The sequence below is a fragment of the Anabrus simplex genome, chromosome 1, assembly GCF_040414725.1.
Source record: "Anabrus simplex isolate iqAnaSimp1 chromosome 1, ASM4041472v1, whole genome shotgun sequence".
In the NCBI taxonomy this organism is placed as follows: Eukaryota; Metazoa; Arthropoda; class Insecta; order Orthoptera; family Tettigoniidae; genus Anabrus; species Anabrus simplex.
In genome coordinates, this window is record NC_090265.1 from 784,529,775 (window position 1) to 784,547,342 (window position 17,568).

The 17,568-nt window shown below is 38.9% G+C and overlaps 2 protein-coding genes across 10 annotated transcripts in view; both read left to right on the forward strand.

Annotated features, from left to right (window-relative positions):
• drn (doctor no) overlaps nt 1–17,568 on the forward strand; it is a 276,723-nt gene that overhangs the window by 244,119 nt on the left and 15,036 nt on the right. For 8 of the 9 annotated variants that reach the window (XM_067136234.2, XM_067136232.2, XM_067136236.2 and 5 more), the window contains one exon: nt 2,592–2,751. In XM_067136234.2, the coding sequence (XP_066992335.1) occupies nt 2,592–2,751 (160 nt within the window). The remainder of the gene's footprint in view (nt 1–2,591; nt 2,752–17,568) is intronic. The other variant, XM_067136240.2, reaches the window with a different exon arrangement.
• Nucleotides 3,786–6,070, forward strand: LOC137497069 (piggyBac transposable element-derived protein 3-like). The gene is made up of 3 exons (XM_068225704.1): nt 3,786–3,916; nt 4,190–4,479; nt 4,592–6,070. Exons 1-3 carry the CDS (start codon nt 3,883–3,885, stop codon nt 6,068–6,070), a joined length of 1,803 nt encoding a protein of 600 aa, XP_068081805.1. The 5' UTR covers nt 3,786–3,882.

Below are 17,568 nucleotides of genomic sequence, written 5' to 3' on the forward strand. Positions count from 1 at the left end.
TTCTAAGCGATCGGTTCCCTAATTTCTTCCGAAATTGGCCTACGTTGCTGATAAGCGTTACCATAATAGGTATTCAGAAGTGCCAATTATTACAGATTGTCCGTAATTATTACGGATTTCACCTCATGATTATGGAATTACGGTCACAGGAGAAATTATTATGGAAAAGCTAACATCACGAATAAATAATTTTCTATGGAAAAAAGAAAAGGAAAAGTGTTAGATCCTTTTGAGCCTTTCTCCTAAATCATCCTTGTTTCAATGCTTGTGAGTTGGCAACTATACTTATTCAATCATGACTTACTTCCTTTTGCTACCCATAAGAGTTGTAAAATTCATTGTGGATGAATGAGCTCAGGCACTGCTCTTCTCCACTTAATCCTTCAGTAATATTGTATTTGCTGTGTTAAGTGTACCTGATAGTTGACAGCAAGATTGGGAAAGAAGTGATGCCTACATTAAGCACATCTGCACCGGAATCGCTTATGGTTCATAAGATGAAAATGTCATCACAGTGGGAAGGATGGTTCAAGAAAAACATCACTGAAAAGCAGCTGCTTTAATGAGCAACAAGCTACAAGGAATGTTTTAATCACAGAAATGTGCAAATGTTGTTGTGTAATATGATATAGGCCTACTTTCGAATAGATTGTTAGAGGGAAGGGCAAAAGGGGTGTCATTATCGAGAAGGAAGGAGCGTGCTTTGGACTTGACGCAATTTTTCTCAGGGGCAGAGGCCGATTACTGATAATCCACTTCAAAGGTTGGCACCTCTGGGTGTTCATTCCTGTGCTGACTTGTTTAAAGCTACTAAAAACCATTTAAAATAGTATGTGCTTGGTCCACCTTGTCTATACACATATCATTGAAAATAATTTATTAAAGCATGTTTCAGGAACATAGTAAATTCTCTTCACTGTAGTCCAATCAGAGAATAAAAGCAATATTACACTTTATTTTGTTTAGCCCAAATTTACAGAAGCATTATATATAATTCACCATATCAATAAATAAACATTAGTGGTATATTAGGAAAATTATCATTACATAAAATTTTAGACGATGTTGGATGAGAATACCTAAATAAATTTAAGATCTTCAGGTTTTATCTTTTTTCTTACAAATTTTTGGTTAGCACCCTTAGAGTAGGTATCCCTGGCCTCTAGCTAATTCCAGTATCCTGGGAGTCTAACAAATAATTTGTTATTGAGAAGTTGTTTAATTTTCTTTTGCATAGATGTTGTGGGATCTTTTTTTTTTACCAATTCAGAATTATTGCTAGTTAGAAAATTCTTAGTCTTTTCAATATAATCTTGTGTATCAGCACAATAGTATTGCCTTTATCAGCTTTTGTCACATTATTATTATTATTATTATTATTATTATTATTATTATTATTATTACTATCTATTCTTCAATAATTTAATATTCTTATTCAGCTTAGTTATCTATGTTAATGTTCTGTCATATGGGATAATGTCTACTTACTTCATATTTAAATGTAACTTGTTCAACTAGTTATGGCCACTTCTTGTTTCAGCTATTAAGATGACCAAATCTTCATTGTTAAAATTCCTTTCCCAATTAAATTTACGCCTTTAACTTAAAATGTTCATTTCATTAATATCAGATTTAACTTCAGTTATATTTTTAACAAGTTCAAAGAACTTGTGTTCATTATCATTCAGAATATTCCCCTCAAAGTGTTTTACTTTGTTATGAAGTAAATTTTGTAACTTCTTATCTAATATCATTTGTTTCTTGCTCAAAATATTATACATTGATGTTGCTATGTTCTTCTGCAACCAGTCCCACTATTTTTGATGCTGTTTTGGTGTTCAATCCTGGCTCAGTCCGGTGGCATTTGAAGGTGCTAAAGTACGTCAGCCACGTGTTGGTAGATTTACTGGCATGAGAACTCCTGCAGGACTAAATTCTGGCCCCTCACCGTCTCCAAAAAAACTAAAAACATTTAGTGGGATGTAAAGCCAATAACATTACTATTGAAGTTATAAATAATACCTATCCAATAACCTTGTTCTCCGTAAGTGTGTGTACCCATCTGTCACACCTGGTTTGATTTTATGATTTAGATATCTGCACTGGGGCAGCCTATATGTGGAGATTGATGAACTTTCCTTCAAATTAGCCTTCAATGGTTGCAATGTCTTCATACCAATGGTCTTTCTTAGATGCATGTTTGTGACAAAGGTTATGGAGGCTGGTCTTCAAAAGCTATAGAGCTGGTAAAAGTTAATGCCTTCTGGACTGGTAAAGTTGCATTTACACTGTGAACAAGTCATAAAGCAAATGGAAATTACAGATTGTTTTGAAATTATAGATTGTTGCATAAATACACATTGAGCCCCTGAGCTAATGTGTACGATTGCCCTAGGTCTGATTGTGAAATTGAAGGTTCTGAAACCTGGCTTGTTTGAAATTGAAGGTTCTGAAACCTTCCTGGTTACTAGTGTGGTAATGCAGAATCTATATTGCTATATGGAATTTATATTTGCTTAGAATAATATTTTTCAGTTTCTAGTACTTCTTTTCACATTTCCAGTTAAATTATTTCTTACACGTTGTTGCAGAAGACTGCGGACGGAGAGGGTGCCGTCGGTGGTAGTAGCGCTGAGAACTCGGTGAGCAGTGGTGATGCTGATGACAGCTTCGAAGGCAAGGACTCGGACAAAGATGCCAAGAAAAAGAAGAACCGATGCGCCACATGCCGCAAGAAGGTTGGCTTAACAGGTGAGGGAGTGGTGTTCTGTTGAATTCCTTAGTAGTTGATGTTGGTGAAATCCAATACAATAGAAGTCAGTTATAGTGAGAATTTATAACGGCAAAAAATTTACTCGCTATAGCGGATTGTCGTATCAGAATTTTTGTAAATGTTGGGGAAAACTCCATACACATTAAAATCATTATGAAACAGCAATCAGTTTGTTCAAAACATGCACTTTCTCAGATAATATCCACACTACGGTTTATTCGCTCGCTATTTTTTGAAATCTGATTCTACGTGACTATTTGTGTTTCATTCTTTTAAAAAAAATAGTGTAACTCCAGAGGCCTCTGTGACAAATGTTTCGATTTTCTTCTTCAAACAGTGTCGCCTAACCTTCTACGCATCATGAACACACTTCAAGCGCACATACAAAAATAACCTCCTCATTACAAATTTACATTGGAATAGCTTTTCTGAAATTTTATGAGGCGTGAGAAACTATAAGCTATCCTCTGAAATCAGTTATGTATTCTGCCACGTCTTACTTAATTTCAGTATTATTTATTTACATATTTTACGCCCACATTGGAGCACTTAAATCGATACATTTGAGTTAATTTCTTCTTTTTCTTCTCCCTGAACTTTCTCATCCTCTCCGACCTGGAAGCCCTTTCTGTGTCCGATACAATATATTGTTTCCGTTCAACTGTTTTTAGTTTGAGACTTAATGCTTTTGTTCTTCAAAATCCTCTTCTCTTTTCTGTCTTTGATTTGTTGCCAAGTTATACCCAATTCTTCCAAATCATCCTGAACTTCTTCGAACCAGTTATTATTGATTTTATTTTTCAAAAAGTAATCAAATAGTTGTTTCAGTATCCTTGTGTCTGGTAATCTTGATATGTGACAGAAAAAGGAAATTCTTCTTTTACGCATTGTAGATATTATTGATTCACATTCACGATAGACAATGTTGTTAGCCCTTAAACAACCCACCCCCAAAATATTGGGGGTTGGCTTTAAAAATTCATAGCATCCAAACAGTATCATTTTAGTGCGTCAAACCGGACTGCAGCATTCTTGGGGGTACGGCCGTCCTCTTTCAACTGTTTTTATTTCTCTGCTACGCCAACAGATGGAGTCTGAAGCTTGTAAACATGGACTTGCCACCTCGTGTTGGACACACCGAAGGTAAATATATATTTTATTCTTTTAAAATGCTGTTCCTGCAAATTTTCTACATTAGTTTCAATCAGAAAAGCATATGGAATAATATTTCAACAGTGTAATACGAGTATATTTGCTATCTTGTTCACCATGTCCACATTAATGTGCACCACCAAGATTTTGGGGGTTAGGTTTTAACTCAACTTTTAATTTATGTTTACACATTCTCTTACCTCCTGTAAAACCACATACCATGTGTTGTTTTTACATTTTCTTCATTTCTCGTATTATTTCCAGGTTTTCTCAATGATGATTTGATCTTAGAATTTTTAAATAATTCCGACATTGATGAACAATTTAGTGATGATGACGACGATGATCCAATGATAAGTACTTACGAACATCCTGTAGAAGTGGAACCCTTAGAAAGTGAAGCAGATGAACAAGAAGAAGAAACAAATTGTACTGCAATAGAGACACCCTCCCCAGGGCCAAGGACTGATACTACACCAAGGCGGCTGTTTTGGAAGAAAAAGTATTTCCAGGAAAAGCCACATCCGGTGCCTATTGATTACACCAATATTCAGGTAAGATTATTTGCATTATCGACTGACTATTTTAAAAAAATGTCCTCAGGTGAAGGCAAATACAATTACAATCACTTTTATTTTATGCTGAATTTTCTACCTTCATTTTCAGAATCCGCCTAGTGAAAGAACGCCTTTGCAGTACCATGAAGATTATTTTGATGACGACTTCTTCAATTTGGCTGCAGAGAAGACTAACATGTATTCCGTGGTAAAAACGGGGAAGTCCATCAATACAAACCCACAGGAATTAAAGAAATTTTTTGGTATTAATTTACTCATGGGTTGCATTCGCTATCCCAGGTTGTCCATGTACTGGCAGAAAGGTATTCAGCTGAATCTCATTTCAGAATGCATGTCGCGAGACAGATTTTTATTACTGCGTAAACATCTACATGTAGTCGATACTGTAAATAAACCCAATGATGCTGACTCGAATGCACTTTGGAAAGTGCAACCTGTGATTCAAAAAGTGCGTGATGTGTGCTTACAACTTCCTCGGGGAAATGGTAGTTATTCAATTGATGAACAAATGATTCCTTTCTTAGGGAGGTGTAAACTTAAGCAGTATGTGAAAAATAAGCCACGCCCAGTTGGTCTAAAGAACTTTGTTTTGACTACTTCCAAAGGTCTAGTGCTAGATTTTGAGGTATATCAGGGTCAGTCAACTCCTCTAGTTAATAGGGAACTTGGTCTTGGTCCAGCAGTTATTATGAGGCTTGTTTCTTCTCTACCTCAAGGAAGTTTTGTATATTTTGACAGGTACTTTACAACTATTCCACTGCTACAGGTACTTTCAGAAAAGGGGATTGAGGGAACAGGAACGGTCATGAAAAACAGGATTCGAGATATAGAACTGTCACAGAAAAAGATGAATAGGGGTGAAAGCAATGAATATGTCAGAAGCGATGAGAAGATTGTTGTAACAGAGTGGATGGACAACCAAAAAGTGGTAATGGCTTCCACGTGTGCTGGGAAGCATCCAGAGCTGCATGTGAGAAGATGGTCCAAGGCTGAAAAAAGACATGTTGAAGTGGATTGTCCATCTGTTGTCTGTAAATACAACCAGTGTATGGGTGGGGTTGATATTTGCAACCAACAGATGGAGTGTTATCGAACATGGTTCAGAACCAGAAAATGGACTGTGAAAGTAATTCTTCACTTTCTAGATCTAGCAACGGTAAATAGCTGGATGCTATATCGGGAAGATGCTCTGGCTAATAAGAGAAGCAACAGAGAGATCAAAGATCTCCTGAAATTTAGAATGTCGATAGCTGAAGCGAGGTTGGCCACCCCTGCTAGGAAAAGAAGAACTGAGGATGATGGAAACAGAGGAATTGAAGAAGTTGAAAATGGTATGCCCGAACCACCTAAGAAGATTTACACACCTTCTCCGATACCTGGGGTTGACAAACGATACGACGGATATGACCACTGGCCTGTTGTAGATGACATCCATTCATCGAGAATTTGTCGCCTAGAAAGTTGTTGTAAGCGCACAAAATTACGCTGTGAGAAATGTGATGTATATTTGTGCTTATCTAAGGATAAATGTTGTTTCAAGTTATTTCATGTCAAGCCTAGATCATAGATATTTCAAACATTATGCCTGTCAATTTTTGTATTATCTCGAGAGAGGGAGAGAGAGAGAGAGAGAGAGAGAGAGAGAGAGAGAGAATGTGTGTAAATGTATGTGTTTAGAAAAATATGTAAAAGAGAGACAAAGTAAATGAATGTTATCATTAAGGTGTATATGAATGTAAACTAGTAAAATGTCCCCAAAAAAGTATCAGTAAAGGCCTAACCCCCAACATCTTGGGGGTCCATTTTCTTCAAAACCGTGTACACAATATTTTTTTAACTATTTTTCCCAACTTCAGGAGGCTTGTCTAGTCTAATATAAGGCACCTACTTTTAAAAATCGTGAAGAAAATCCTTCAGGGTGGAAAGGGTTAGGTAACGCTCTCCACTGTCCATCAACTTGGTGTTTTTTATTAATAATTGTTCTAAGAATTCTTCTATCAGTTTTCTGTAATTTGTCTGTTGTAGATTTTACATTTAATTTTAATAAAGTTCCACTAGCATACGTTGCCTCTGGTGTAACTATGGAATTATAGTGTTTCAGCTTAGCGTTTATTGAAAGATTTTTTTTTTTTTAATAGGTTGGTCCGGTAAGTCTTCGTGCTAGTTTAAATTTAGTTCAGTATATAACATTAAAATATCATTTACTTCAATGTTGATTGCTAACAAGTTAGCGACTGCTATTGGCCACGTCATTTACGCGTTCATTGGTAAAACTTGCTATCCTCTTTAATTTCGAATTATCTTTTAGAGAACAGCAGTCGACGGGTATTACTAATAGACTCAGACATTGCCTTCGAATGTCGATGAGAGAACTCGCAAGCGTACATAGCGAGAAAACGCATTTTGTGGGAAATGTTTGTTTTGTTATTCAAAAAGGCCACCTAACTTGACGGTATTATATGTATCATGAAAACACATTCCATGCACCAGTAGAGAAATAACATTCTCACTATAAATTTACATGGGAATAGCCTCTCCGAAATTTTACCACGCGAGAAAATATAAACAATCTAAAAATAGTAATGTGCTCTGCCATATCTTGAGGTGTATCACATTCTTACTTAATTTCAGTGTAGAGTATTAAAATTAAGTAATCTTTTATGTAGCCTGTATTTCTAATGAGTTAACTGCTATCGACCATGTTTTTAATGTACTTGTTAAAAAAACATGTTCTCCTTTCATTTCTAATTTTCTTTATACGGAACAGCAGTCGACAGCTATTACTCCTCTGACATTGCATTTGAATGTAGACTAGAAAGCTCGCAAGTGCACATAGCGAGAAAATGATACCGAAGTGTTTGTGGCAAATACTTAAGTTTTCTTATTCAGTGTCGCCTACTCTAACCTAACCACGCGTTTACCATTAAAACATATATCAAGTGGTGCCAGTAGAAAAATAACGTTCTTGCTATAAATTTACATAGGAATAGCCTTACCAAAATTTAACCAGACGCAAGAAAATGTAATCTAATCTCTGAAATCAGTGATGCCCTCTGCCATATCTCGAGGTGTATCGCATTCTTATTTTCAGTTCAGAGTATTAAAATTAAGCGATATATTACTTAGCCTTTATTTCCAATGATTTAACTGCTATCAACCATGTTACTTACATATTTGTTATGAAAACGTTCTCTCATTTCTGATTTTCTTTACGGAATGGCAGTTGACAGGTATTGCTAATAGACTCCAACATTTCCTTCGAATATGGACGAGAGATCTTGCAAGTGCACATAACAAGAAAATGATACCGTTCTGAAGATGATTGATTGCATTTTATGGCAAACGTTTCAGTTCTTATTCAACCAGCGTCACCTAATCTGCCATATTTTTATGTATCGTAAAAACATTTTTCAAGTGCCAGCAGAGAAATATTCTCGCAATAAATTTACATTCTTATATCCTTTCCATAATTTAACCAGATGTGAGAAAATATGAACTTTTTTAAAAATACAATTGGTTTTACGTCGCACAGACACAGGTCTTATGTTGACAGTGAGATAGGAAAGGCCTAGGAGTGGAAAGGAAGCATTCATGGCCGTAATGAAAATGTAAACTAATCTCCGAAATGCACTCTGCCATATCTTGAGGTGTATCCCATTATAACTTAATTGCAGTGTTTAGCATTAAACTTAAGCGATTGTTTACTTCACCCCTTATTTTTGATTTTGCAACTGCTATTGGATAAAATATTCATACATTTATTACAAAATCATGTTCTCTTTCATTTTCATTTATTTTCGGAACAGCAGTTGATGGGTTTTATTAATAGACTCAGACATAGCCTTCGAATGTAGAAGAGAGAGCTTGCTACTTGATGCAGTGAGGAAGCAATACCAGAGGTGATTGATCGCATGCAATATAATGGGTGGGTGCGTAAATACTGGTGATGGAGAAAATTGCACACGCTTAATCGCTCATAATAACGGATGAGTCATTGATAGGGTTCTCACTGTAACCGAAGGATAATATACAATTCAATATAGGGAGTTTGAAGGGACAGAAAAAACCTGACATAAGAGGAGTTCTCGTTATCTCGTACTCGCTATAGCGGACTTCGGCTCTAGTTGTTATGAACATCTGATCTTGGCTAGTATGATTTTTAAATACCATATTTACTTGCATATTAAACCCCTTTTTTCCTACTTTTACAGCCCAGAAAAGTAGTGGGGGAGCGGTGTCCAATATGCAGTAACATCAAGTTTTGTGCAGTGAACACACGGCTTCTAGGCCACAAAGAGCTATAAATTATACATGTTAACATTCTGTACTATTCTTCAACAAACTTATGAATGTATTTGAGTTTTACTGGCTATTTTCTTTGGAAGGCAGTATTTCTAAATGTAAAAAGACGATAGATGGTGAACACTATTTTTAGGTCTACTTATAAATATCATTTTTAGTTACTCATATCTCGTCATTCGTTTCATCTCATTAATTCCTTTGATTAGGTTAGCGTCAGGAAGGGCATACGGTCGTAAGAACTTGCTACAAAGATTCGCCTCGCTTCATACTTGATCCCGTAGAGGAAAGGGACAAGGATATATTATGCAGTATTGACACAAGATAACTTAATGGCCAGTCATTTGTTTGTCAGTTGAACAGTAGGCCTACCACACAGTAAACTTGAGTAAACTTAATCACAGCTTTAATTTGAATTATTTTGTGCCAACAACTTCCCTGCTGTATGATGCTAAATATTTTATTAATAATGTCACCTGTTCAATACATTAAAATTTTTAACAATTAGGAATTCATCATTACCATAAGAACGAGAGATTTTTTGCCTTTCATAGAAGGAATTGGTCGCTGTACCTCCAGAAGGTTAAATCAGGTACCTGATTTATTTTTAAATTATAATTACCAAGAATTAATATTAACATTATTTACAGTAGGAACAAGGCATATACACTGAAGAAAATGGAAATTGCAATACCCAGGAGTGGTGGTGCTACATTGCTGCAATTGAACATGCAGGACGAGTGTTCGGTTGTGATTCGATGATTACACTTTCAGGTTCCTCTGACCGCAAGTTTGGACAACAATCAATACAGGATGTGCCCACCACGAGCTGCAATACATTGTTGAATTCGTCGAGGCATGGAGTTAATAAGGCCCTGGATCGCGTCCTGAGGAATTGTGGCCCATGCTTGCTGCACTGCACGGGTCAGTTGTTCCAGAGTTGTGGGTGGCTGAGGACGGTTGGCCAGGTGTCGACCCATCCTGTCCCACACATGCTCAATAGGACTGAGGTTCGGGGATCTGGCGGGCCGTTCTAAGGTTGTGATGTCGTGGAGGGCTTCTCTGGAGATGCGTGCAGTGTGAACCCAGGCGTTGTCCTGCTGAAACATCCCATTAGCAATGTTCGCCATCATAGGGACAACCACTGGATTGAGTACCCCATCAACGTACTGTCGAGCAGTCATAGTGCCCTCAACAAGCACCAATTGTGATTTCACATTAAAGCCAATAGCTCTCCAGACCATAATGCTTGGTGTTGGCCCTGTGTGCCTCTCGACAAGATCTGGGTGGCCCCTCTCCCCAGTACGTCGGCACACACGATTCCGGAGATCACTGCGGCCAAGACAGAAGCGCGATTCATCACTAAAGACGACCCTATGCCATTCGTCGACCCACGTCGATCTTTCTCGACACCAGGCCAGCCTTACACGTCGTTGTTATGGGGTCAGTGGAACACCTTCTGCAGGGACACGGGCTCTTAAGCCAGCTGCACGCAAGCGATTACCAACTGTTTGTTGTGTAATGTGGGGTGCCACAGCTGCTCGAATTTGCGCTGCTGTTGCATGGGGTTCCATTCGGGTCGTCCGAATGATGCAGCGATCCTCTCTCACAGTTGTATGTTGCGCTGGGCCTGTGGCAGGTCTACAAGTGTGGGTACCTTCATTTGACCACTGCTGCCATACACGTACCATAGACGCCTGTCGGCCAACACGTGCAGCGGCATTCTTTAGCAGTAATCCACCCTCACACAGCCCAATTATCCGAGCCCTCTCAAACGGCGACAGTTGTTGATAGCGTGCTCTTTTCTGTCGTCGAGGCATGTTTGACGGGGAACACTTCACTGCACAGACTACAAATCAACTATGCTACACCCGAGTCCGTATACTGGAGTTGATTCCTTCGTGACCAATCATGTGGGGAGACCTATAGCAACAATCCAGTGGGTCTGAAACTTTGATTGTTTACATACCTACATGGCATCATTCCATATCTTGAAAATCAACACAAACGACCAGTGCCTTCATGGTGTTGCAATTTCCATTTTCTTAAGTGTAACAGCGTCCATCAGCAGGGGACCGACTTGAAATTCTGACACTACACCTTTTGAAATGTTCGGAAATGTAATTACAAAGATTTATATTGGTATACTTACATGGGAGCAGTCTAAGGAAAAAGATACAAGTAATCGGCACCAATGCGTAAAACATAACCAGCCGTTGGCAGCTGATCATTAGTTGTGACAAAGGTACACTACTCGGTATTAATGTGTATTACAGCCTGTCAGCTGTTGATTGCTAGTTGTGTAAGGCGCATGACGGCGTCCAGTAGCAGTGGTCCGTCATAAAACGTTGACACTACATTATTATAAATGTTAGGAAAAGTAATTGCTAAGATTTATATTAACATATTTACATGGGAGCACTCTAAGGAAATATAATACAAATGTCCCGCACCATATGCATATAATTATATTTCTGCTATTGGCTGATGACCACCAGTTGTGACAAGGTTACTGCACAGTTTCTAGCAGCAGTGGTTTGGTTTCAGAATTAAAAAAATACATTGTTTGGAATGTTAGGAAAAACATTCCAGCACTTTGAGAGATACCAAAGGAGCGTAGTTGTGAACTGAAGAAGTTATCTGGTTGAAGTCCCAGGTTCGAAAATTTGGCTCTCAATAAACAAATGGTGAATTTTACTGCTACAAATGGAAACTTGAATGGAGTGTCTTAAATTGTCTAGGCTTAATTTAGGTGTAGTTGAAAAGAAAGGTTGAATAAGTAGATAAGCACATTGTGTACGACAACAATTGCAGCCGTTATTTGTTAATAATAGTTGTTACAAGGGAACTTGTGGGGGTTTTTAGATCACTCTTAAATTTGAGTTTTATATATTACATTTTTTAGGATGCTATGTAAAATATTCTAGTGTGGGAATGGTTCATTTAGACCTTACTCGGAGGTAATGCCGTAAATTTGAAAATGAACACCCGGTCGAAATCTTTGGCTTGTGATGTTAGCCTTGGCAAATAAAAATGTTGATTTAACATCTGGCAGAAATATAGTTACACACATTTGGTGCGGCACATTTGTATTATATTTCCTTTGACTGCTCCCATGTAAATATGTTAATATAAATCTTGGTAATTACTTTTCCTAACATTTCTAATAATGTAGTGTCAACGTTTTATGACGGACCACTGCTACTGGACGCCGTCATGCGCCTTACACAACTAGCAATCAACAGCTGATAGGCTGTAATACACATTAATACCGAGTAGTGTACCTTTGTCACAACTAATGATCAGCTGCCAACGGCTGGTTATGTTCAGAATTTCAAGTCGGTCCCCTGCTGATGGCCGCTGTTATATGCGTTGCTCCTACTGTAAATATGTTAATGTTAACTCTTAGTAATTATAATTTAAATATAAATCAGTACCTGATTTAACCTTGAGGAGGTACAGTGACTGATGATGCTTTCTATGAAAGGCGAAACATGTCCCACATTCTTATTGTAATAATGATAAATTCTTAATTGTAAAAATTTTTTATGTGTTGAATAGGTGATATTTAAGGGTCTTATTTTTTGGTGAAATACACTGACTGACAGAGCAAATGCATCACCAAGAAGGAGTGGTCAGAACTTTATGCCAATTGCAGGGTAGACTGACGTCACTGAGGTATGCTCATGATGTGAAATGCGCCGCTGTGCTGCGCACGTAGCGAACGATAAATGGGACACGGCGTTGGCGAATGGCCCACTTCGTACCGTGATTTCTCAGCCGACAGTCATTGTAGAACATGTTGTCGTGTGCCACAGGACACGTGTATAGCTAAGAATGCCAGGCCGCCGTCAACGGAGGCATTTCCAGCAGACAGACGACTTTAAGAGGGGTATGGTGATCGGGCTGAGAAGGGCAGGTTGGTCGCTTCGTCAAATCGCAGCCGATACCCATAGGGATGTGTCCACGGTGCAGCGCCTGTGGCGAAGATGGTTGGCGCAGGGACATGTGGCACGTGCGAGGGGTCCAGGCGCAGTCCGAGTGACGTCAGCACGCGAGGATCGGCGCATCCGCCGCCAAGCGGTAGCAGCCCCGCACGCCACGTCAACCGCCATTCTTCAGCATGTGCAAGACACCCTGGCTGTTCCAATATCGACCAGAACAATTTCCCGTCGATTGGTTGAAGGAGGCCTGCACTCCCGGCATCCGCTCAGAAGACTACCATTGACTCCACAGCATAGACGTGCACGCCTGGCATGGTGCCGGGCTAGAGCGACTTGGATGAGGGAATGGCGGAACGTCGTGTTCTCCGATGAGTCACGCTTCTGTTCTGTCAGTGATAGTCACCGCAGACGAGTGTGGCGTCGGCGTGGAGAAAGGTCAAATCCGGCAGTAACTGTGGAGCGCCCTACCGCTAGACAACGTGGCATCATGGTTTGGGGCGCTATTGCGTATGATTCCACGTCACCTCTAATGCGTATTCAAGGCACGTTAAATGCCCACCGCTACGTGCAGCATGTGCTGCGGCCGGTGGCACTCCCGTACCTTCAGGGGCTGCCCAATGCTCTGTTTCAGCAGGATAATGCCCGCCCACACACTGCTCGCATCTCCCAACAGGCTGTACGAGGTGTACAGATGCTTCCGTGGCCAGCGTACTCTCCGGATCTCTCACCAATCGAACACGTGTGGGATCTCATTGGAAGCCGTTTGCAAACTCTTCCCCAGCCTCGTACGGACGACCAACTGTAGCAAATGGTTGACAGAGAATGGAGAACCATCCCTCAGGACACCATCCGCACTCTTACTGACTCTGTACCTCGACGTGTTTCTGCGTGCATCGCCGCTCGCGGTGGTCCTACATCCTACTGAGTCGATGCCGTGCGCATTGTGTAACCTGCATATCGGTTTGAAATAAACATCAATTATTCGTCCGTGCCGTCTCTGTTTTTTCCCCAACTTTCATCCCTTTCGAACCACTCCTTCTTGGTGTTGCATTTGCTCTGTCAGTCAGTGTAAATCAGTTGATTTCGGTGTTAAAACTGACACTATTTCGGTAGGTATTTCATGAAATAGTCATACTGATCGATGTTTCTTGTGAAATCTTCCTTATAGTATTGGGGAAAATCTAATTTTGTGATAAGCGGTTTTAAAGTGAACTCTTACAATGTATCCTTGTTATTAGATCTTAGAACAACCAAGAATGCAAATTGTTACAGAACTATATGTATAAATCACTGATACCTCGAAATGAAGTTAGGTGATCTGACCTGTAAATATGAATTTATACGTTGCCTACATTTTTTTTACACGTTGAATCACTTGTCTTCAAAGTATGAACTAAACATGGTTTCAACATTATCAGGATGCAGAGTTGTGCGATAGAAAGTATCTTTGTGTAAGCAGAGAGGCCGCTCTTGCTGTCCACATTAGACGTCGGAAACCATAATGCTTGCGAACACTTGGATGCAAATTCACTGTGGTCTTCTATCAAACCCCCTGAAACCTCGCTAACAATTTCTTCTTTCTTCTTCTCAACCAGACGTGCTTTCACTAAGTTTTTCAAAGGAATACAGCTCTGGAAGATGTTCATGGATATGCTGGTACTCCCCGGTCCGGGATGAGTAGTTCAGACAGTTAAAGCGCTGGCTTTATAAGCCCAAGTTGGCGGATTCAACCCTGGCTCAGTCTGGTGGTATTTTGAAGGTGCTCAAATATGTCAGCCCTATGTCACTAGTTTTACTGTCACATAAAAGAACTACTGCGGGACAACATTCGGCATCTCGGCGTCTCCAAAAACCACAAAAATTGAAAGAGGTGTAAAAATAGTAACATTATTACCATTCAACCAGGAGATTTATTTTCAATAGGCCTACTAATACCATTACGTCACAAAGACAGTTTAATTTATCTTTCCTTTTATATACATCCGCTTCCGCATGCCAGGATTATCCATTTTCTCAAGAGGAATGTTAGCTTGCATGAATAAATGAATGTGTCCATTACAAATTGCTGTATATCACTCTTCAACTTCTTTGCGATGTGTCGAATACCGCCGATTATTTGCCGCCTGGAATTATGTTAATTGGGTTTCTTATTCTCTGCAGTGTTTATTGCACGTGTTGCATTCCTCATCCCTCGAAAAAACTGTAATTTTCGGCATTTTTATACTTAAATGCGTCATTTTCCTGTAAAGGTTCATAAGCAGCTCTCACTGCCACAGAATATATTAATAGGCACTGTGTATCTACGAACGGTCTTCTTATGACCTCGACCATAACGCATTTTCTGTATTCAAAGATATGAGCTTCATTGATGTTTCTGTATTGAATTGAGATCACAGAGATGAGATACCTACTAGGTTCCACCTATTCAATACTAATGACGCGCCATAACAGAACAGAAACGGCCTTTTTTAAATTGATTTTTTTATGGCGATTTATCTTAACACGTGGTGTGAATGGACGATTAAAGATTTTTAAGGATATTTCAGTATGTATCCACAATAGTTTTAATTATTATGTCATTGCTTATATATTTGATTCATTTTATGGCTGATGACATTTTGTGTCGAAACTGGTCCCAAGTTGAACAAAAGATATTAGTGACATCAACACGTAATTAGTATTGAATAGGTGGAACCTAATAGATATCTCATCTCTGTATTTTCTGTAATCGATAACAGATATTGATTTTTATCGATAGCCTTACAGAGCGTGGAACTGAATACGCATTTCCGATACACCGTGTGCATTGCTTTGTGTGCATTTGTGTAGAGAATATATAGCACTATCAAGCAAATGAGAAAGAAACTACAATAGTCACCTTCTCAGAAGCACTTTATCGTTTATTGGAGAGTTTTTCAGATACTATTTCACATTTTTCGTATCAAGTGCCTATATGTCATAATCACTTATGCAATTCGAGCAATAAATCATATTTTGTGATATTTCGCAAGTTCATTTTGCTAAAATATTCTACTTTAAAGTACCTAGGTCATATATGGCCAAGAAAGAAGATACGAAAAGAATTTGTGCGTATCTTTATTACAAAAAAAGTGGCATCTAGTGATATTAATAAAATATTTAGCATCCTACAGTATAGTATCTTCAATTCGGATCCATAATATTGATCACTTGCAATTTCCCTGCTACCAGCATGTCATCATTCCAGATGACGTCATCTTCACTGCCATCTCGTCAGCCATGCATCGAGAGAATTCTAGGTCCCATCTTTTTTGAAACTTTTAAAAATAGTTTCGTTCCAGACTATAGAGTCCAAACAGTGAGAATCTATTCCAAAATGGATTCTTGAGATGGTCTCTGATATTCGCAGTTGGTGTATGTGTAGCAGAAGCTAGTCCTTCCGAATAAAGCAGTGCTTTGGTGGAAAGTGTGCCAAACAACCAGCTGATAACTAGCATATGTTAAGAGTTGTTCTTCTGAATGTAATACGTAGTTACTGGAAGTGTTGTTTGGATAACTGCTGCTGTTGAAAGCCAAATCCTTACTAAGTACATATCATTCTTTTTCTCCACATCAGGATTTAGGGAAACAACTGCAAATGAGAAGAGAGACCACATTGTTTAGGTTAGGTATGCTATAAGTGCGCGCATAGTGCCAGAAGTTCCCAAGACAGGAAGATTAATAATAAATAACAGGAATGTTTGCCGCATTTATGGATACCTACAGGTGTGGTGGTAATGTGTTTTATTATTATAATGTTTAATTTCGTATGATCATTGTCTCCATTTTTTTATTAACACATAGAATGTTTTGTTTGGAGTCTCCGAAAATCTTTAAGTGGGGACGTTATATTATAATTCGTGAAGTACGTTGGTGAGTAAAACTATTGTTATGATTGTATTATTTTTATCACGTTTTAAACCTACTTCCTCTGCAAAGAAACCCTATATTGGCCCAAGTTACGAGATATTCAACAATCACTTTGTTAATGATCTTGCTTGCGATATTAATAGCAATAACCGTGAATATTTCTGTACTAAAGTTAGTTTCCTTATCCCGAGGTGGTGCAGTTCTTTTTAGACAGGCCCCCAGTGGAAGGGAGTTGCATGTACCATTTTCACCGCATAGCAATCTTCCTGCCATTCGTAAATCTCTGGCAGTAAGGCACCGGGAATCAAACTCGGGTTACCAAGAAGGGCAGTGCTAACCCTTATGCTGGCAGAAATTCTTAACTACAAAACAGACATAAATACAGTACATGACTGATGCGTGCTTGCAATGCGCGGGTCGAACGCGAAATTATTCACCTTTTTGTGCAATGTCATCAGAGCTGGAGTACGCCTACGCTAGGAGACAGATATTTCTTAACTACGAAACACAGATGTACCGCATGACTTCGCGTTTTCATTGTGTGGGTCGCACTGACGAAACTATTCACAATTTTGTGATGTCATCAGGGCTGCAGTAAGGCTTGTACCCGCTTTGAAGTGGAATTGCTGTTCTCTGAATTGCGTTAGGGGGCCTTGTATGCGAGTTTTTTTAATTTTAATTTTTAATTTTCTTATAACCTCCCCCCCCCAGGCTTTTCGAGACTAATACGCGAGGGGGTCTGATACAAGAGTAAATACGGTAAGTAGGTATTCTTTAGATTGATGCTTTCACGGCCCGTAATCGTAGACATTATAATAAGCGGTTATTGTTTATTTTAGAGATGAAATAAAGTTGAAGGAACAATTCCCAAATGTTAAGTAGTTCAGTTTATCTGTCAGTTTTTATGATCATATTCAGAATAGAATCACAGCCA

Excerpts from the sequence above, each read along its gene's own strand:
- LOC137497069 (XM_068225704.1), top strand. The coding sequence starts at position 3,883 with ATGGACTTGCCACCTCGTGTTGGACACACCGAAG. Across the intron at positions 3,917-4,189 it reads TCGTGTTGGACACACCGAAG|GTTTTCTCAATGATGATTTG; the intron begins GTAAATATATAT and ends TATTATTTCCAG. Across the intron at positions 4,480-4,591 it reads TTGATTACACCAATATTCAG|AATCCGCCTAGTGAAAGAAC; the intron begins GTAAGATTATTT and ends CTTCATTTTCAG.